Below are 22180 nucleotides of genomic sequence, written 5' to 3'. Positions count from 1 at the left end.
CTGCACATCCTTTTGGTAATGTGGTCTCCAGAATTGTACACAGTATTCCAGATGGGGTCTCACCATGGATCTGTACAACAGCATTATGACCTCGGGCTTACGGCTGACGAAACTTCTATGGATACAGCCCATGATTTGTCTAGCCTTGGATGAAGCTTTCTCCACTTGATTGGCAGTCTTCATGTCTTCGCTAATGATCACTCCCAAGTCTCGTTCTGCTACATTCCTTGCTAGGATCTCACCATTTAGGGTGCATGGATCTTTGCTGGCTAGGTGCATGACCTTGCATTTTATGGCATTGAAACTTAGTTGTCAAGTCTTTAACCAATGCTCCAGTAGGAGTAGGTCTTGCGTCATACTGTCGAGCATTGAGCTTTTGTCAGGCGCTGTGCTTTTGCCTACTATGTTGCATTGTTTGGCATCATCGGCGAATAATATAATTTTACTTTGAAGCCCCTTAGCCAAGTCTCTTACGAAGATGTTAAATAGGATTGGGCCCAAGACCAAGCCCTGTGTACATGCAGTTCAAGTCCTAGTATTTTCTCTTACTTATTGTTTTCTCTTGTGCTTCATTTTTCTTTCTGTCCCTTTCCTGACTTGCCGACTCCTGATTTCTGTCTCTTTTGTCTTCCCCTTGTGGTATGTTCCTATTGACCTCTTGTTCCTTCCCTTCATCCTGTTCCATTTTGACTTCCTCTTGTAGTACGCTCCTCCTATCCTCCTCTCGCTTCGTCTGGCTCCCTTGTTTTTTCAGCTCCTGTTGTTTGCCATTTGCGTCTTCCCAGCATTTTTCCCACTCAGTATCTTCTCGGGATACTGTCTTCCGAACCGTCGACACCAGGTTGACTGTCGGCTTTCCCCTTCTACTTAGTTTAAAGCTTGCTCGATTGCTCTTCTGACGTTATTTGCTAGTTGTCTAGTCCCCGCCGTGCTCAGGTGTAGTCCATCTCTCTTGAAGAGCTTGTTCTTGCCACAGAATGTTGTCCAGTTCTCACGAAGAGATATCTCTCTTCCTCACACCATCTCCTCAGCCACGCATTTATTGATTGTAGTTCCGTCTGCCTCCTCGCTTCTGCCCTCGGTACTGGCAGGTTCTCTGAGAAGACTATCCTCTGGGTCCTCATCTTCAGTTTCCTTCCTAAGATCTTGAACTGTTCAGTAAGTGCATTTTTGTTGTAGTCTCTCCTGGCGACATCGTTCGTCCCGACGTGGACTATCACTGCTGTCTCTTCCATCTCTGCTCCCTCCAGGATTCTTTCAATTCTGTCGACGATGACTTCGTTCTTACTCCTGGGAGACAGGTCACTAGCCGATCCTCTCTCCCTCCCGTTATGTGACTGTCTACTTGCCTTAGGATTGAGTCTCCCACCAGGATTGCAGATTTCCCCTTTTTCAGTAGCCGCTGCAGTCGCAGGTCTAGGTCCCTGGTGCTCTTCGTTTCTTCTCCCTCTAGGCCCTGGTGGAATCTTGCCTCTTCTTTCTGTGAGACTTCTCTATGGGTACCTCCTACCGTGGTGTCAGATGGTTCTTGTCCTCTGTCCTGTGCGTCTTCTTCAATCTTGCGCTGCTCATGTTCCTGTTCCTCCACTCTCCTGTAGGCATCTTCGATGAACTTCTCAAGCTCCCTGACTTGTTCCTCGATGCGCCTCTCTCGTAAAGGGTCTTCGGCTGTCTGGAATGGGTCTTCTGAGATGTAGAGTCCCTCCAGCTCCTGGATCCTGTGCTTCAGACGACTGACTTCGCTCTTCAAGCTCCTCAGTTCCTGACATCGTCCACACACATACGACTGCCACCCCGAGGGGAGGTAGTCGTACATGTGGCAGTCCGTGCAGTACACTGGGAAGCACATCTTCTGGGTACCTTCTGCTTCCATTCTTCTCTGCCTTCTAGGAGTCCTGGCACCCTTTGCTAGTGTGCTCACTCCTGTGCCTGGCTCTTCCTTACCTTTTTGTGTGTGCCTTCTTTGTGTGTGCTCTCTCTTGAGTCTGCCTTGTGTGTGCTCTCTAAGTCTCCCTCCCGCTCTTGGACATAGCGACCCAGCCCTTCGCAAAGGCGCTCTCGCTAAGGCGAGCTCCTTTGCCGCTCGCCTTTGCCACGTGCCAAATGGCTGCGCGCCATTAGCTCCCCCCTTTTAAGGGGGAGTCCGGGCGATGTCGCTGGTGCTGACGCGGTGGGCAGAGCTAACTCTCGCCACCGCTGTCTCCCTCGCTTCACCGCTGCTTCCTCTTGCCTTCTGCCTTCTCCTCACCGCTGCTGCCTCTTCTCCATGCGGCCCGCAAAGCTCTTCGCGCCGCGGTTCCTTCCTTTTAAGGGGGAGTCCGGGTGATGTCGCTGGTGCTGATGCAGTGGGCGGAGCTAACTCTCACTGCCGCTGTCTCCCTCGCTTCGCCGCTGCTTCCTCTTGCCCTCTGCCTTCTCCTCGCCGCTGCTGCCTCTTCTCCATGCGGCCTGCAAAGCTCTTCGCGCTGCGGCTCCTCTACTGGAAGTAAGTGCTATTACTTTTTGTATTAATTGACATCTTTTATCAATATTTTAGTCAATTCTCACAACCATACTTTATTAGTGTATCCGTGTATGTGTGTGTATATATTATGTTACCTTTTTCGTAAACTTTATCATCTTTATGACATCCTGCAATAAATAACACCATTAGAAATACATTAGTAATTTAATTTCTCACATCAGCATGTATACAAATTACTCCTGTCATGGAGCAGAGAGTAATTTTGTGCAGCGTTTACCAGTAAGATATATTAGAACATAACACAACTTTATTCTTCTATACCACCATAATCAAACAATTTCTAGGCAATTTACACAGAAGAAGGCTGGACAATCAGTGAAATACAATTAATTGAAATACAGCAATTTTCCTAAAAAATTCAATATAAAATTTTAGTTAACAGTAATGTCCTCATTTAGATAATAAATTTATCAAACAACTTTGACTTGATTACTTTTTGAAATGCATCATAAGACAACACAACTCCACCAATACAGTTACCCCACCAAGACTGCTGCTTACTTGCTTGAAATGCAAGAGTCCTGTCCAAAAAGGTCTTATATCTGCAGCTGGTAATTTTTGGATAGGCAAATAAATTGCAGTTCCTAGTTATCCTTGTTGGACTATAAAACACAAAATGAGATAAAAGGTATTTAAGTGCCCTGGTGCTCTCATTGAGTATTACTTGGAAATTTTCAAGTCAGTAAAGAAATGTATATCTCAACCAATGCCATGTTTGCAGGTCCTTAGTGTAACTTGCTGTATTTATTAAAGTGTAGTAACCATGCTAATTTACATGCTAAAGTGCTTATCATAGAAGAGAGTGGGAAATCAGTGAAGAATGTTATCTTACGCGCTGTCCTTGCTGCAGATAGAACAGAAGAACAATGGCAGAGCTTGACATTACACTTATAATAGCGATAGATAGACAAATATATTCATAACAAAACCACCACTATTAACGATAAACAGATTTTTTGTGTCTTCAATATATAGACCTCAGCAATGTAGCCCGAGAATGAAATTTTTCAAATTCAAAGTTTACCGGGTAGAACAGATGCATTTATTGCAGTAGCTGCAGCTAAAAAGAGTCCCTCAACCCCCAAACCTTCATAATTGTCAGTAGGTAGGATACACTAACCATAATGCCTTGCTGTCACTAGGCAGGTAATGCATTTTCAAGGAACAGAAATGCCTGTCGTATACCAAGGGAAAAATCTTACCATATATAATCTTCTTTTAGGACACATCCCAGAAAGCCTCAGAAACTGGGTCAACAAAGAGTTCTTTGTGACTAACAGCCCATTATCTGTCATACATCATCAAGCTGGGCTCCAAGAAATGAACGGTGCAGCCTACAGGTAGGAAGAAAACTGTGAGAATTTAATGACAGAAACCCTATCTGTCACACTGTCTGATTATCCTGCTGCATTTCTGCTCAGTGTACCCACAGGACTACATTTCTAGCACTACCTCAGAAACATGTCAAGCATGGCAACCCATCAGTCAGTGAAACATAGAATCATATGGCAGATAAAGACCAAATGGCCCATCCAGTTTGCCCATTCGCAGTAACCATTATTTCTCCCTCCCTCTGAGATCCCACGTGCCTATCCCACGCTTTCTTGAATTCAGACACAGTCTCTGTCTCCACCACTGTTCCACGCATCTACCACCCTTTCTGTAAAAAAGTATCTCCCTAGATTACTCCGAAGCCCATCACCTCTTAACTTCAACCTATGGCCTCTCAAATGAAAGTGACTCAACTCATAAGCATTTATATTACGTAGGTATTTAAACATCTCTATCATATCTCTCCTCCAAAGTATACCTATTGAGATAAGAACATAAGCAATGCCTCCGCTGGGTCAGACCTGAGGCCCATCGTGCCCAGAAGTCCGCTCATGCGGTGGCCCAACAGGTCCAGGACCTGCGCAGTAATCCTCTATCTATACCCCTCTATCCCCTTTTCCAGCAGGAAATTGTCCAATCCTTTCTTGAACCCCAGTACTGTGCTCTGCCCTATTACTCCCTCTGGAAGCACATTCCAGGTGTCCACCATACGTTGGGTAAAGAAGAACTTCCTAGCATTCATTTTGAATCTGTCCCCTTTCAACTTTTCCGAATGCCCTCTTGTTCTTTTATTTTTCGAAAGTTTGAAGAATCTGTCCCTCTCCACTCTCTATATGCCCTTCATGATCTTGTAAGTCTCTATCATATCTCCTCTAAAGTCTCCTCTTCTCCAGGGAAAAGAGTCTCAGTTTCTCCAATCTCTCAGCGTATGAAAGGTTTTCCATACCTTTTATTAGACATGTCGCTCTCCTCTGAACCCTCTCGAGTAACGCCATATCCTTCTTAAGGTACGGCAACCAATATTGGACGCAGTACTCCAGATGCGGACGCACTATCGCCCGATACAACGGCAGGATAACTTCTTTCATTCTGGTAGTAATACCCTTCTTGATAATACCTAGCAATCTATTCACTCTCTTAGCGGCCGCTGCGCACTGTGCAGTTGGCTTCATTGTCATGTTCACCATTACCCCTAAGTCCCTTACTTGGGTACTCTCCTTCAATAACATTCCTCCCATCGTATAGCTGTACCTCGGGTTTCTGCTTCCCACATGTAGTACTTTACATTTCTCAACGTTGAACTTCATATGCCATCTCGTCACCCAATCCCCCCTAGTTTGTTCAAGTCCCTTTGCAATTCTTCGCAGTCCTCTTTAGTCCAAGATCCACTAAATAGTTTGGTGTCATTTACGAATTTTATTATCTCGCACTTCGTCCCTGTTTCTAGATCATTTATAAATACTTTTTGTTGGGTGAACGTGTACACCAATTACAGATATGAAAGAATTAATGCAGAGTGTAGGGGATTTAGTGGTTTATTTAATAAAGTTTGGAGCCCATTGACTAAATTTGTAAAATTATAATGTATAGTTATCTTATCTTTCCTTTTGTTCATTCACCTTTACATATCCATGGGGGGTGGGGGGTTGGAGGGAGAGGAATAAATATTGATGGTAACATTTTGGTAACTTTATTCTTCATTTATACTATATATTATTACATTACATTACATTGCTGACTTCTATTCCGCCTGTACCTTGCAGTTCAAGGCGGATTACATCAAAAGATGACTGGACATTTCCAGGCAAAATTACAATTTAAAGAGCTGGTTACATAATAGAGTCGTGAGGGGGGATTAAAAGATAAGTAGAAGAATAAGGATTACGTTTTAGAGAGGTTACGTAGTGGATGCTGGAAGCTTTGATGAGTTAAAGGGGAATATTACGGGAGGAGAGGTTGAGGGGAGAGATATCGGGGGGGGGAAGGAAGAAGGAGTTAAGATATCTGGATAAATTTTTTGAATAACAGGGTTTTGATTTCATTTCGGAAAGATTTAAAGTCACTTGTTGCTGTCAGCAGGTTGGAGATTAGGGGGTCCAGTTTTGCTGCTTGAGTTGCTAGTTGGTAGTCATACATCCTTTTGCATTGAGTTCCTTTGAAAGGGGGGTAGGAAAATGGGGACTGGGTTCTCCTTTGTCTGGATGAGAGGTTCCGATTTAGGTGGTTGGTTAGATGGGTGGGTGCAGTTCCATTTAATGCTTTGAATAATAGGCAGTAAAATTTGAATTGAATACGAGCTTGTATAGGTAGCCAGTGAGAATCTAGGTAGGCATTGGTAATATGGTCGAATTTTCCCAGGAAAGAGACTTGGGAGTTCTGATCGACAAGTCAATGAAGCTGTCTGTGCAATGTGCGGTGGCAGCGAAAAGGGCAAACAGAATGCTTGGAATGATTAAGAAGGGGATCACAAACAGATCAGAAAAGGTTATCATGCCGCTGTACCGGGCCATGGTTTGCCCCCACCTGGAATACTGCGTCCAGCACTGGTCACCGTACTTGAAGAAGGACACAGTACTACTCGAAAGGGTCCAGAGAAGAGTGACAAAAATGGTTAAGGGACTGGAGGAGTTGCCGTACAGCGAGAGGCTAGAGAAACTGGGCCTCTTCTCTCTTGAAAAGAGGAGACTGAGATGGGACATGATCGAAACATTCAAGATAATGAAGGGAATAGACTTAGTAGAGAAAGAGAGATTGTTCATCCTCTCCAAGATGGAGAGAACGAGAGGGAACTCACTAAAGTTAAAAGGGGATAGATTCCGTACAAACGTAAGGAAGTTCTTTTTCACCCAGAGAGTGGTGGAAAACTGGAACGCTCTTCCGGAGGCTGTCGTAGGGGAAAACACCATCCAGGGATTCAAGACAAAGTTAGACAAGTTCCTGTGGAACTAGAACGTACGCAGGTAGGGCTGATCTCGGTTAGAGTGCTGGTCTTTGACCTGGGGGCCACCGCGGGAGTGGACTGCTGGGCACGATGGACCACTGGTCTGACCCAGCAGCAGCAGTTCTTATGTTCTTTTAAATATCTTGGAGTAATTGTTGATTAGCAACTAAGTTTTGAAAGTCACTTCTCAGCTTTCGTAAAAGCCAGTTTTTACTCTTTAAGAGTATTACGGGCAAGTGACCTACAACAACCACACTACTTCATATACAGATCCGGATGACTTAGCAGCCTTCCTTGAATCTTTAAAAATGCACTAACTTGTGGAGCTGCTGATGGCTAAAGCTGTTTTCTCTCTCCTCTATTGTTGTAAATGCATTTAGTTGTGTTTTCTGAAAGGCACACTAATATATTGTTGTTAATATAGTGGGTGCGGGGTAGTTAGTTGTTTCATCTGTGTTACACCTCTGTGCTCACAGGAGCACCCTTTAACTGCTTTGCATCACGCACAGCAATGAGGTCTTTTATGACTGCATTGCGTGCTGACATCTATAGCTCTTTCTTTTTCTTTTCTTCTCTTTTTCCTTTTTCTTCTCCCTTTTACTTTCTGACAGGAGTGTCTTTTTATATAACATCTTGTATATCTACTATGTACGAACATGGGTAGCATCTCTTATATCACTGTGTTAATTAATAAAGCTTATGACTGATTTACATATTTTTTCTTTCAATGTGAATGGTTTGAATCATCCCATCAAGAGGAAAAAGATAGCTAACTATATCTCCAATAAACACCCTGATGTGATTTTTTTACAGGAAACTCACCTCCCTCCAGCTGCCGCTTTGAAATTCCAACTCAAAGGATATTCCACTCACCTATATTCTCCTGCTACCCATCGTAAAAAAAATGGGGTATCTATACTATTTAACGATAAACTCTCTCCTGTCATTCATTCCTCAAAGACAGATACTGAGGGTAGATGGTGCTTGGTGCATGCTGCGTTGCACTCAGTAGATTTTGTGTTCCTTAATATATATGCTCCAGTTCTGGATCACCCAGAATTTTTTCAAGACCTTCAGATAGCATTAATAGAATTTGGTTCATGTTCCCTGATATTAGGAGGCGACTTCAATCAGGTTCAAGACATTTATGTTGATAGATCATCATCTTGTAAACCTTCAAGATCCAGGTCCTTCACAGCCTTACATGCCCTCAAAGACACCTTCTCACTTGTTGATCCATGGCGGCTGTTCAATCCAAAAGGTAGGGAGTACTCTCACTTTTCGCCTCCACACAATACATACACAAGAATAGACTTTTTCCTGATATCCTCCTCTCTATCTCATGACCTCACGAATACCATTATCCATCCAATCTCGCTTACAGATCATGCGGCCGTTTCTCTACACTTACTCATCTCTGCTCCTACCAAAAAATCCTCCTCTTGGAGACTAAATAATACTTTACTCTTAGACACTGAAATAGCTGAAAAAATCGAATCCTTTACTACTGAATTCTTTGAATTCAATTCAAAGGATCCTGAGGTCTGCCCTTCCATTGTCTGGGAGGCTTACAAAGCTTCAATTAGAGGCGAATTGATTAAATTGGCCTCCTGGAAAAAGAAACAATCCCTGCAAAGAGAAAAAGACTTAGAATCCTCTATCAAAACACTAGAGTTACAACACATGTCTGCCCATCTACACGACCCGTCTATACAACAACGCATCCAAAACCTTAAATACGAATACAATACACTGGTTTCGTGTACAGCTAGGCGTGATATTTTTATCTCGACCTCAGGTCACTACATGGGAGATAACCTTATGGGTCGTCCTTTGGCCAGATATCTAAAAAATAAATCTAAACGTCTGCACATAACAGCTGTTCAGGACTCACTGGGGCAATTGGTCAAGACTAGATCTTCGATTTCCTTTCAGTTTGAACAATTCTATGCTAATTTATACATATCCGAACATTCTGCCTCTGACTCTGAGATGGATTCATTTCTTGCTTCTTTGATTCATCCGTCTTTATCAGATTCTGTAAAATTAGAGCTTGACTCTCCTATAACTATATCTGAGATAGAATCTGCAATTTCGTCCCTGCCCAATGGTAAAGCCCCAGGTCCCGATGGCTTCACTAATGAGTTTTTTAAATAATTTTGAACTCTTTTGGCCCCACACCTCCATAAATATTATGAATTTCTTTACTCCGCTCCGGATAAACAATTTAATTTTACTGAAGCTACTATTGTCGTCATTCCCAAGCCTGATAGAGATCCCACTTTGGTTAAAAATTTCCGCCCCATATCTCTTCTTAATTTAGACTATAAGATTATGGCAAAACTTCTGTCACTGAGACTAAATAAAGCTATCCCTTCTCTAATTCATACTGATCAAGTGGGATTTATTAAACAAAGATATATAGGTGACACTCTATGCCTCTTCCATCATATCAATGCCCATGCTAAAACTCTTCCTGATCCTGTAGTTGGCCTAGCCATTGACGCTGAAAAGGCCTTTGATCGCATGGAATGGCCATTTCTTTTTCGCATCCTGAAATGGTATAATTTTGGTCCATTCTTCACGTAATGGATTGAAACCTTGTATCGCCATCCTACAGCCCGAATTCTAATTAATAACTCCCTTTCTAACAAATTTTCACTCCACAGAGGTACTCGTCAGGGCTGCCCACTTTCACTTTTATTGTTTAATTTGGCCCTAGAACCTCTTCTTTCTGCCATTCGTCAATGCCCCAAAATTAAAGGTATCTCCACTTCCACTCATCACATCAAGTTAGCGGCATATGCTGATGATGTCCTTCTCTTTATTCGTGACCCTGCTGACTCCCTTCCTGATCTCGTTAACATCGTCTCTAAGTACTCCCTCCTATCTGGATACTCAGTCAACTGGGAGAAATCAGAGATTTTTCCTCTTAATGATCATATTTCTCCTTCAGATCTCATTCAATTCCCGTTTCCATGGGCTCGTGGGGCTGTGAAGTACCTGGGTGTTTTAATTCATAAAGATTCAATTCATGCTCAGGATCTAAATTTGTCTAAAATTAAAAACTTAGTTCTAAACACAACGGCTCGATGGTCTCCATTATATCTGTCTTGGTGGGGCAGGATTGCTTCTATTAAAATGACTCTTGCCCCTCAACTAAATTATACCCTTTCAATGCTCCCATCTTTGTGCAGAAAAGCATTTTTTCATTGGCTGGATAAGAAAATATCTGAATTTGTTTGGAACAAAAAAAAGCCTCGCATTGCTCTTGCTAAATTGAAAGCTTCTAAGGTTCATGGTGGTTTAAATTTACCAGATTTCTATTTTTACTATATTGCATCATTGGCCAAATATGGAGCTTATTGGATCATTGATCCATACCCCCAAGATCCTCCAGCCTGGTTCGAGATGGAACACTTTATATGTACACCTTTGCACATTTCTTGCTTGGCAACTATCCCAGTTCCTAGACGATTGAGGAAGTATCCCCTGCTGAGTGCAACGCAGCATGCTCTTCACTTATTAGATGAGACTGCAGAAATTTCAATTAAAGACAGCCCATTCATGTCAATTTGGAATAACCCCAAACTTCAAAAAAAAGGAAAATCATTTTCATGGAAAAAATGGCAGCGGGCTGGGTTGTGGTTTCCTCATCAAATGATGACTCTAACTACACCTGTTCCCTTTGAAATTCTCTGTTCTACTCATTCGTTGCCTCCTTCTACATACTCTCAATGACTCTCCCTTACTGGAGTGATATCCTCTCTGCCTCTTCGATTTGATTTTGGTTCATCCATTCACACTATACGCCACTGGTCCACATTGGCTATATCAAAAGGTAAAGCTATATCGCTATTTTATAGCATCCTTAGAGACAACTCCTTTACCTTCTCCTCTCATTCATTGAAACATTGGGACTCTATGCTGACAACACTGTCCTCTGATATTGACTGGGACCTAATTTGGTCATCAACAAATCGTCCTCTATTATCAGCCAGAGTTTCCCAATCAATGTTCTTCATCATGTGGAATGCAGTATGGACTCCCTTTCGAATGTGGAAAGCTAACCTTAAACAAGACTCGATATGTTGGAACTGTGCAAAAGAATCCGGAACCCTGGACCATATGCTTTTCCACTGTACTCCAGTTCATTCTTTTTGGATTCGCATTTGGGATACCATTAAACACATTACTGGCTGCTCAACTGAAATCTCTTTGGATATTATAATTCTTCGATCTCATAGAATATGACGGCAGAAAAGGGCTGTAGCCCATCAAGTCTGCCCACGCTAATGACCCACCCCCAGACTTCACCCGGCTAGAGATCCCATATACATATCCCATTTCTTTTTGAAATCGAGCACGCTGCTTGAAATCGAGCATCCATGTTTTGCTCTTTCAAACTGTCCTCCTAAACTTATTGATACTATGTTTGTGACTGCCCTTATGCACATCTTGAAAAATTGGAAGACCTCTTCGCTATTAGATTACTCCTTCTGGTGGAACTCTTTAAGCATGTACCATAAATTCGAATCATATGCATATGAAAAGAGAAACATAGCTCGACTTTCCATGAACTTGTTGCCATGCAATTCACCTTGGAAATTTTTGGATTCCTATGTTCGTTCGACCTCATAGACACTCCTGTCTTCTTCTTCTTTTTCTTCTTCTCACCCTTTTTCTTTTCTTTTCCTTTATCTCTCTTATTTATTTACATATATTTCAGACTCACTGTTTTTTCTATATTGTCGATTTCCTCATTATAGAATGTATTTGACTTGATGTTATGCTTGATGATGACACTTAGATGTCTTGGCTGTGTCTTGTACTTAGGCTTGTATTTGGATTTACATTTGGTTTGTTTTTTGCCATTTTTGTACTTTTGTATTTTTTCTTAAAACTTAATAAAAAATATTGAACTCAAAAAAAAAAAAAAAGAGTATTATGGGCAGTTAGAGGATTTTTCCAGGAAAAAAATGTACATACTTTAATACGCGTATTAGTAATCTCTAAATTAGATTACTAAAATATAGATTATATGGAACTTTCAAAATACAACTTGAAAAAATTACAAACAATTCAAAATACTGCTATCACATTATTGGGTTATAAGAAGAAATTTGATAGTGTAATCCATTTATACTTGCAATTTCATTGGTTGCCAGTTTCCTATAGGATACAATTGAAGGGTCTGACTCTTACACATAGGTTTTTTGGTAGTTTGTGTTTTTTTTACCAGCAACCTACTTGCATAATTTGACAATCCCATATGCTTCTGTAAGAACTTTGAGATCAATACAAGATAACAGACTAGTTCTTTCTTCGCCAAATAGAGCAAGATGGGAGTTGACTAGAAGTAAAGCATTTTATTTCACAGCTCCACAACTGTGGAATTATCTACCATGCAAATTAAGGTTAGAGGTAAACATTAAAGCATTTAAAACAATGTTAAAAACCTTTTATTTCTGTGCAGCATTTGGGGAAGATTGAACATTGTCTGACATAGTGCATATATATTAGTGGAAATGGGTCTCCTAATAAGGTTACTATGACGCAGAATTGATATAAGAAATTTATTTAATTGCTGTAATTTGATAGGTATGAATGAGTGTATGCATATTTGTGTCTTTTATATAGATCTGTCCTATCTAATATGGAGTTCTTTTCTTTTATGTATTTTTGATTTATAAAACGCTTGGACCTGTCACAAGAACAAGCGCTATAACAATTTTTAATAAAATATGAAGGAGTTTTTTGCTTCTGGCGTTCATGCCACACAAGACAACCATAACTGGGGAGAGTTATGCCAACACAATGTTCGCTTTGCAAGAGTCAATCAAGGAGAAAAGATGAAGAAAACACAGCAAACATGCTGCTTCTTTACAATAATGCACCAGTGTATATGTCATCACAATCACAGGCTACCATCCGAGAATATGGGTTTTAGCGACTGAACCACCCACTCCACAGTTCTGACCAGGATCGGACTATTTCCTGTTCTGAGTTTTGAAGAAATCGCTATGTGGACAGCGGTTTTCAAGTGATGAAGACATCAAAAAAGCTGTGACATCCTGGTTTGAAGGTCAAACAGGAGAATTATTTTCAAAGGGGTTAAAGTCATTGCCGGAAAAGTGGATGAAGTGTATGGAGCTATTTTTTGAAAAAACTTTTCTTTCCTAATGAGGTAGATAAATTATTGAACGCCCCTCGTAGTGTACCTTGATTTTCAGAAAGCTTTTGCCAAAGTTCCCCATGGGAGATTCCTAAGAAAATTAATGATTCATGAGATAGGAGGCAATGTTCTGTTGTAGATTAAAAATTGGGTATTGCATAGAAAACAGAGGGAAGGGTTAAATGACTATTTCCGTACATGGAGGAGAGATCTTTACTGGGACTGGTGCTATTTAACATATCTATAAATAATCTGGAAATTGGAATGTGAGAATTTGCATATGCCAGAAATCTGTTTAAAGTTGTCAAAACACATAAGGACTTTGGAACATTGCAGCAAGATCTTGGAAATTGGAACACTGGGCATCTAAATGGAGATTCTCCATCTTCCATCCCTACCAATATAGCTTCAGACCCAGCTTCAGCACCGAATCCCTCCTAGTTTCCTTAATTTCTAAGGTGCAACAACTACATTCTCGTAACAAATTCGCTGTCCTATTACAATTCGATCTCTCTGCAGTTTTTGATGTTGTCCACCACGACATACTACTTTATCAACTTTCCGAGATAGGAATTGAATCCACCATCCTAAAGTGGTTCTCAAACTTCCTACGCTCTCGCTCCTACACTGTCAACACAAATGGCACCATGTCCGTTCCTTGGACACCATCTTGCGGTGTCCTTCAGGGATCACCCCTATCCCCTATTCTCTTTAACATCTATATGTCCTCCCTGAAACTTCTCCAATTATCCCCCCTTGAAACAATCTACACATAAGCTGATGACATCCTTGTCCTCCTTGAGACAGACCAGAACCTCACCAATCTCCATGAGAACATTACAGCTTGCATAATGAGACTTCATTCCTGGTTCTTCTCGGTACAGATGAAATTGAATGAATCAAAAACAAAATTACTCTGGCTCGGCCCAAAATTAGAACATCTGCCCACCCTCTTCGTACTACCCTCAGGCACTGCACTGCAGCTTGAGTTCTCAAGCAAGGTCCTTGGCATCATTATCGATTCTTCTCTCTCCCTCAATGACCACCTCAATTCCTTGGCTAAATCATGCTTTTTCAGCCTCCACATGCTGAGGAAAGTAAGATCCTATTTTCGCCAACAACATTTCGCTGTCCTTGTCCAATCCATCATCCTCTCCAAATTAGACTACTGCAATGCCATCTACTTAAGCCTATCAAAAAAAGTCTTCAAAGACTCCAGCTAATCCAGAATACTGCAGCCAAGTTGATCTTTGCAAAATGCAAGTCCGACCATGTCTCCCCACTCCTAGCTAAACTTCACTGGCTCCCAGTGATTTCCAGAATCCATTTCAAATACTCCTGCCTGGCTTTTAAGATCATTCACGGCATCCTTCCTCCCTTAATCCCACTATCTTAATACTCCTCGAGTCCTGACTCTACCAGACTCGCCCAAAGGTATAAATTATCCTTCCCCTCTCTACACGGTATTCGCTATGCAGGCAAACTGGGAAAATTCCTTCTCTTCAGAATCACAGGTCTTTGGAACGACCTTACTATCCCGCTGCGGAACCTGGGCTCACTCCAATTATTCCGCAAGCAACTGAAAACCTGGCTTTTCACTAAAATGTAAACCTTTTTTTTCCTTTTCTTCCTATATTTTAAGTTCTTGTAAACCGTGCCGAGCTCCACAACATCCGTGGAGATGATGCGGTATATAAACTTAAGGTTTAGTTTAGTTTAGATGAAATTTAATGTGAACAAATGCAAAGTGATGCACATTGGTAAGAATAATTCAAATCATAGTTACCAGATGCTAGGGTCCACCTTAGGAGTCAGCACCCATGAAAAAGATCTATAAAATCCTGGGTGAAATAGAACAGGTACGAAAGTGTAAATTGATTTTTCACCCTTTCAAAAAGTACTAAAACCAAGGGCCACTCGATGAAATTATTATTAATAATAATAACAGTTTATATTCTGCAGGACCATGAAGTTCTATGCGGTTTACAAAGATTAAAAGATGGTACAAATAGATTGAACGTAACAGGGTGGAAGCTAGTGATTAACAGCTCAAGGGATCAGTTATTGAGGAGAAAGAGTTTTACGGGTCAACTGCCTAGATATTTCAGGAACAGATATATTTTTAGGTGTTTCCTGAATTCCCCATAAGTAGTACATGGAAATATTTTTTTACTCAAAGAATAGTTCAGCTCTGGAACTTGTTACCAGAGGATATGGTAATAGTGGTTAGTGCAGCTGAGTTTAAGAAAGGTTTGGACAAGTTTCTGGAGGAAAAATCCGCGAAGGGCCATTTTCGAAAAGGATGTCCAAGTCCAATAGAACATAAGAACATAAGAATTGTCGCTGTTGGGTCAGACCATTGGTCCATTGTGCCCAGCAGTCCACTCACACGGCAGCCCTTGGTCAAAGACCAGCGCCCTAACTGAGACTAGCCCTACCTGCGTACGTTCTGGTTCAGCAGGAACTTGTCTAACTTTGTCTTGAATCCCTGGAGGGTGTTTTCCCCTACAACAGACTCCGGAAGAGCGTCCCAGTTTTCTACCACTCTCTGAGTAAAGAAGAACTTTCTTACATTCGTACGGAATCTATCCCCTTTCAATTTTAGGGAGTGCCCACTCGTTCTCCCTACCTTGGAGAGGGTGAATAACCTGTCCTTATCTACTAAGTCTATTCCCTTCAGTACCTTGAAAGTTTTAATCATGTCTCCTCTCAATCTCCTCTGTTCGAGGGAGAAAAGGCCCAGTTTCTCTAATCTTTCACGGCAACTTCTCCAGCTCCTTAACCATCTTAGTCGCCCTTCTCTGGACCTTTTCAAGTAGCATCATGTCCAGTGCTGGACGCAGTACACCAGGTGAGGGCGCACCATGGCCCGGTACAGCAGCAAGATAACCTTCTCCAATCTGTTTGTGATCCCCTTCTTTATCATTCCTAGCATTCTGTTCGCCCTTTTTGCCACCACCGCACATTGCATTGACGGCTTCATCGACTTGTCAATCATAACTCCCAAGTCTCTTTCCTGGGAAGTCTCTCCAAGTACCATCCCGGACATCCTGTATTCGTGCATGAGATTTTTGTTATCTACATGCATCACTTTACACGTATCTACGTTAAACCTCATCTGCCATGTTGATGCCCATTATGTCACGTTGATGCCTGATTATGTCACGTTGCAGATATTCGCAATCCCCCTGTGTCTTCACTACTCTGAATAACTTTGTATCATTTGCAAATTTAATCACCTCACTCGTCGTACCAATGTCTAGATCATTTATAAAGATGTTGAAGAGCACGGGTCCAAGCACCGAGCCCTGCGGCACCCCACTGGTGACGCTCTTCCAGTCCGAGTATTGTCCATTTACCCCCACTCTCTGTTTCCTATGATCCAGCCAGTTTTTAATCCACATATTTCACCCTCGATTCCATGGCTCACAGTTTCCCACTAAACAACCAAAGTTTGAAGCACAGAACGTCCATTTTCAAAAGCCAAACTGATAGATGTCAAAAAACTTTTAAAATCGCCTACTTGAACGTCTTGGCCGCCAAAACATCTACACCAGGATGTCTAACTTTATTCACCATTTTTTACCACAAAAATGTCCAAGTTGGAAATGTCTGCATCAGCACCATTTATACTTGGGAGGGGCCACCATTCAAGTGAAATGGCCACATCGACATGCCAATAGAGCAGTGGGGCACCTTAGAGGTCACTTCTGTGAACTTAACATAAAGGGTGCCATATATACATCTCACCTTCAGCTTGGAAAAGAGATGGCTGAGGGGAAATATGATTGGCGTAGAACAGGTACAAGTGGATCAATTTTTCACTCCGTCAAAAATTAAAAAGACTAGGGAACACTCGAAGTTACAGGGAAATATTTTAAAACCAATAGGAGGAAATATTTTTTTTTACTCAGAGAATACTCTGGAACACATTGCCAGAGATTGTGGCAAGAGCGGCTAGCGTAGCTGGTTTTAAGAATGATTTGGACAATTTTCTGGAGGAAGAGTCCATAGTCTGTTATTGAGAAAGACATGGGGCAAGCCACTGCTTGCCCTGGATCAGCAGCATGGAATGTTAACATAGAAACATGGCGGTAGATAAAGGCCAAATGGCCCATCCAGTCTGCCCATCCACAGTAACCATTATCTGTTTCTCTCTCTGAGAGATCCCATGTGCCTATGTTGCTACTCTTTGGGTTTTGGCCAGGTACTAATGACCTGGATTGGCCACAGTGAGAAAAGGCTACTGGGCTTGATGGATCATTGGTCTGACCCAGTAAGGCTATTCTTATGTTCACCTTATAATTTATGGTGAGCCCTCCAAAACCTACCATATCCACCTTTCTACCACCCCAATAGCCCTTAAGGCTTCAGGTGGCACCTATATAGCAGTATAGTAGGGTTTTGGTGGGCTCATACTTAACACCATAGATGTGGTTAGAGTGCCTTATAGGCCTGGGTCCTCCTCTCTATGATTCACTAGCCCATTCACCAGGTTACTTAAGATACCTGTGTGATGCTCTACTAGGCTTTCCCATACCAAGTGCTGCTATTCTAAAGACAGGTATGTACCCTTTCATTCAGATTGTTGGGGGGTGGGAAAGGGTTAGTGAGCAGTGGCGGAATGTTAGGAGGTCATGCCTTAATGTATCCAATGGTCATCTGGTCAGTATGGGTACCTTTTTGGCACTTAGACGCTTTTAAAAGAGGACTAGTTCTGAACGGCTAAGTTTCATCAAGTTGTCTTGGAAAAGATTTATTACCGTAAAATGTCTAAGTTAAGCATGACCAAAGCCTGCCCAAAACACACTCATAACACACCTCCCAACATGCCCCCTGGACCTCTAGCTGCACAGCGATTAGGATGTCCAAGTTCTGACTTAGGCGCTTTTTGGGATGTTTTAGTTTTTTTAATTATGCCCCTATTACTCTGCTATTGAGACAAACATGGATAAGTTTCAAATTTGTTAACCCACTTGACACATTTCTAAGCAGCTTATATAAGTAGATAAAATAAAACTAGGAACTACATTTACAGTTCAAAGGCATCGTGCGATTACAATTCAAAAAATAGTGAAACAATAGGTTAGGGGAAGGAAATACACTCTTCTAAAGGAAAGTGAGATGAAAAAGCTAAGTACAATAGCATGGAATGTTGTTACTAGTGTTTCTGCCAGGTACGTGGACCTGGATTGGCCACTTTTAGAAACAGGATACTGGGCTAGATGGACCATGGCTAATCTTATGTTCTAACCTTGAAAAACCTTGGGAAGAATATTTTGAAAATAAAAAAAGGTAGCGACACAAAAAAATAAGCGAACGCTGGCTGCAAACCCTAAGGGAAGGTACCAATTCACATGCGATGAAAAGAGTCATGAAGAATGTGACTTGTCTGCTCTGTTAAGAAAGCCTGAGGGACAGCTGCTTGTGCGTCGGGAAAGAAGGCATCCACGCATGCATGGTATGGTACAGCTAGAACTTTCTGCATAAATTTGAGCTAGCTAGTACCATACCAGGTTCCACTGATGACATCAAGTTTCAAATTTATTAGTTACTTGATATACCGTCTATCCAGAATATCTAAATGGTTTGCAATGCTGTTAATAAATATAAGAAATTAAAAACAGTTGTTTCTTCTTCTAAAAAAAAAAAGGGGGGGAGGGAATAGCACAGACAAAATCAGACTCACAAGATATAGGGGGAAAGAGGGGTAAGGGGTACATAATTACATCGAGATGAAATTAAAAAAAAATAGGGAGGAGGGGAGGGGAAGAAGGAAATCGTGATAGGAAGGGGAGAGCTCTTTTGGAAAGATTAGTCATCCTTGACTAAAACTTTCAATGCCATGTACTATACACATCTTTGAATAAGAATATCTTGAGTTTGGATTTGAATTTTTCCAAGGAAGATTCTAATCTAAGGTCAAGGAGCATAGCATTCCAGAGTGAAGGGGCCATTACTGAGAAGATTGTTTTGTGGGTAGTATCATAAACAATTTCGCAGATGGAGGGTATTGCTAGTAGGTTCTGAGTATTTGATCTCAATGTCCTCAATGGGATGTAAGGGGTGAGGAATTTATCAATAAATGCTGGGGTGTTTATGAGTCTAGTTTTAAATATGAGAAGCAATTGGGGGAGTTGTTGGACAAAATGGATGTCTCTTATAGGATTTACACTGATGATGCTCAGTTTTTCTTTAAGATCTGTAAATGGGGGGATGAGTTGTTTCAAGAGATAAATGGTTATATGAAGAAGATTCAGGAGTGGATGCAGCATAAAGGGTTTGCTTTGAACTTAGGAAAAACAGAAATTATGATTGTTGGAGAAAAAGATTAACATCTCTGGCCTAGAGAGATCCAGCTGTGTGAACATGTGATAAAAATCAGTGAAGAGATTAGGGTTCTTGGTGTGCTCCTCAATGCAAAATTGTCATTCAAATCATAGATTTCAAGAGTGGTGCAGCTCGCATAATTTGGAAATTGTCCTAGTTAAAGAATGTGTTAACTAACTGGGACTTTAGACAAGTGCTACAAATGATGGTATTGTCTCAGTTAGATTACTGTAATGGTATCTATTTAGGCATACCTTCTAATCTAATCTAAATCTTTAGTCTTATATACCGGATTATTCCCAGAGGGACTCGAACCGGTTAACAAAACCATAGATAAACAGTCATAACAAAGGAAGAATCAGTAAATATCAACAGAGAGTTGTCAGCTAGGGAATTCTATCAATTATCAGTAAGATATTTTGTAAATAGATACGTTTTCAAGGTTTTTCTAAAACAAGTCAGCGAAAAGAGAGTTCTACAGATGGTCCAGAACGCAGCAGCTTGGATGTTGATGGGAGTGTCTCGCTACAAACATATATCTCCAATCTTTAAAAAATTACATTGGTTACCGATTCACTTTCAAATTCAGTTTAAAATATTCAAAATTGTCCAACAGGGCATTTAGCCTGATTATTTGACAAAGTGTCTGCCATTGTACCGAGGTCTAAGAATCACTTGCTATTTGATTCGGGCATACTAAACACAGTTCGTTAAGTACAAACAATGAAATCCCGTTTCTCCACGGCTGCACCTGCTCGTTGGAATGCTCTAACAAGCACACTAAGATTTTGTGGGAAACTGCTACATTTTAGAAAACTGTTATAAACTTATCTTTTTGCACAAGCATTTTTCTGCTAGCTGTATCTTATACTGAATATCTAATCATTTATTAGAATTAAGATGATATAATGTTTATATTTAGACCTCTGTCTCCTTTTGCTCTTGTCTGTGACTTGAATTTTAAGATTTTTTGTGTATTCAAAGATTGTGTATGTTAATTGTGAGCCGCTTTGGCTAAAAGCAGAATACAAAATTTGTAAATTATACGGTGTGGAATTGGCAACCAATGTCCTTCATATATTTTTTGGTCTGACCCAATTTCACAGTACTTTTGAAGTATAATTTAATGGGAAACCCTACCTGTAACCAACATAGAAAACTAGATGAGAGCTAATTGTATTTAATTGCTTGCATTTGATTATTCACCCTATAAGAGTAGCTCTGAGTTGAGTACAGTGAATAAAAAAACAAATGGCACTTACTTTTCTTAAGAGCTAAATCCACTGGTGCATGATTTAAGTACCGCAGCTGTCATTAAAAACTCTTAAAAGTAATGTACTAAGTTGTGTTTTATTGTCTCCCGTTGCTTTCTTTTCCTTAGAATAAAAGTGTGATTTTTTTAATTGAAAAACTGTGTGGTAAGATCTTACCAGCTAGATATTCAATTCAAATTATACTGTCTATTATTCAAAGCATTAAACGGCTCCACCCCCCCCCCCCCCCCATCTAAACAACCGCCTAAACCAGATCCTCACCTCAAGACAAAGAAGAACTCCGAACCCTTTTGCTTTTCCTCCACTCAAAGGCACTCAGCGCAAAAAGATGTTTGATAACCTTCTGGCGACGCAAGCAGCAAAACTTAACCACGCCATCTCCAACCTGTTGACGGCAACTGGCGACTTCAAAACTTTTCGAAAAGAAATCAAAACCCTACTTTTCAAAAAATGTATCCAGATATCTTAACCCAACCCTTCCCCCTCCTCCTAGATAAATTCTCCCCCAAAACCTCCACTTAAATAATCTCTTCCTCCCCAAAACACCAACCAAGTATTCAGATCCCTGAAATGTAACGTAATCTTATTTGTATTCTAACTGTAATCTATTTGTTATATCACACAGTAACGTACAGCCAATTTAATATTAAATTTGCAAGTTCTTCCAGAATTAATCCAGGTACCTCTCCTCCCTTGTAACAAAAAAAAACCAAAAACACCCCAAAACTGTTGTAACTTCACTGGAAATGTCCAGTTAGCTCTTTTGTAATCCGCCTTGAACTGTAAGGTATAGGCGGAATAGAAGTCCCTAATGTAATGTAATACTGCCTATGAAATCAAACACTGTTCTCAGCCCTTCTGCATTGATAACCATATTTAGAGGGAGGTGCTACAGTACAATTAAAGACTTTCTCAATCACACTAGCCAAGACACAGTAGTCTCTTGAGTACATCATTCACATAGCATGTCCATTAGTTCTTTTGCTTGCTGGTGAGGGTCCCCTTCAACTCAATATTTATACTTTTCCCTCACAGCCAAAGACTGAATGAAAGGCTTCTCTTGTAACCAGTTAGTTTCACAATAAAACAATGTAATGAGATTAGAAATGTTAATTTGAATAAATATAATGGCAGCACAGCAAAATTTAGCCAGTTTGAGATAGCTTGTTCAGTTTTTAGAGATCTCTACACTACATTACCAGCTCTCTCTTTTTCTAGATATTCTTCAGGCATTGTAGGCCTGTCAACAGGCAGGATTTCTACATCTTTGGAAGGTATTCCTGGAAGTACCGGTACACCTCTCATGCAGAATCTTCCAACACTGGTTCAATCTTCCCGAGCACCATCTCCTAATCATCTATCCAATCACAGCGACATCAGAAATCATCTCAGCAACCAATAAAATGACATGAAACTTCCACTTGCTGAAAACTGATCACCATCAGGGACTTCCAACCAAAACATACAAGAAATGGAAAAAGCCATTACAAATAAATGCGATGGACTGTGTGTTTAGGGTTGTTAATGGCTATACATAAATCTGATCAAACGGTTATCACTGAAGGCTGTAAAGTTTGCCTAGACAAGGGAGAAGGTAACAGAAT

At 40.9% G+C, this 22180-nt stretch overlaps 1 protein-coding gene across 1 annotated transcript in view; it reads left to right on the top strand.

Moving 5' to 3' along the window:
• CTBP2 (C-terminal binding protein 2) overlaps positions 1–21978 on the top strand; it is a 244084-nt gene extending 222106 nt beyond the window's left edge. The window contains exons 8-9 of the mRNA XM_033942987.1: positions 3747–3864; positions 21795–21978. Of these exons, the coding sequence (XP_033798878.1) occupies positions 3747–3864; positions 21795–21978 (302 nt within the window). The remainder of the gene's footprint in view (positions 1–3746; positions 3865–21794) is intronic.
• The last annotated feature ends 202 nt before the right edge of the window (positions 21979–22180 follow it).

This window comes from Geotrypetes seraphini, chromosome 4, assembly GCF_902459505.1.
Source record: "Geotrypetes seraphini chromosome 4, aGeoSer1.1, whole genome shotgun sequence".
Classification (NCBI taxonomy): domain Eukaryota; kingdom Metazoa; phylum Chordata; class Amphibia; order Gymnophiona; family Dermophiidae; genus Geotrypetes; species Geotrypetes seraphini.
The sequence above is the reverse complement of the archived record's forward strand: the minus strand, read 5'-3'. Positions and strand labels throughout refer to the sequence as shown.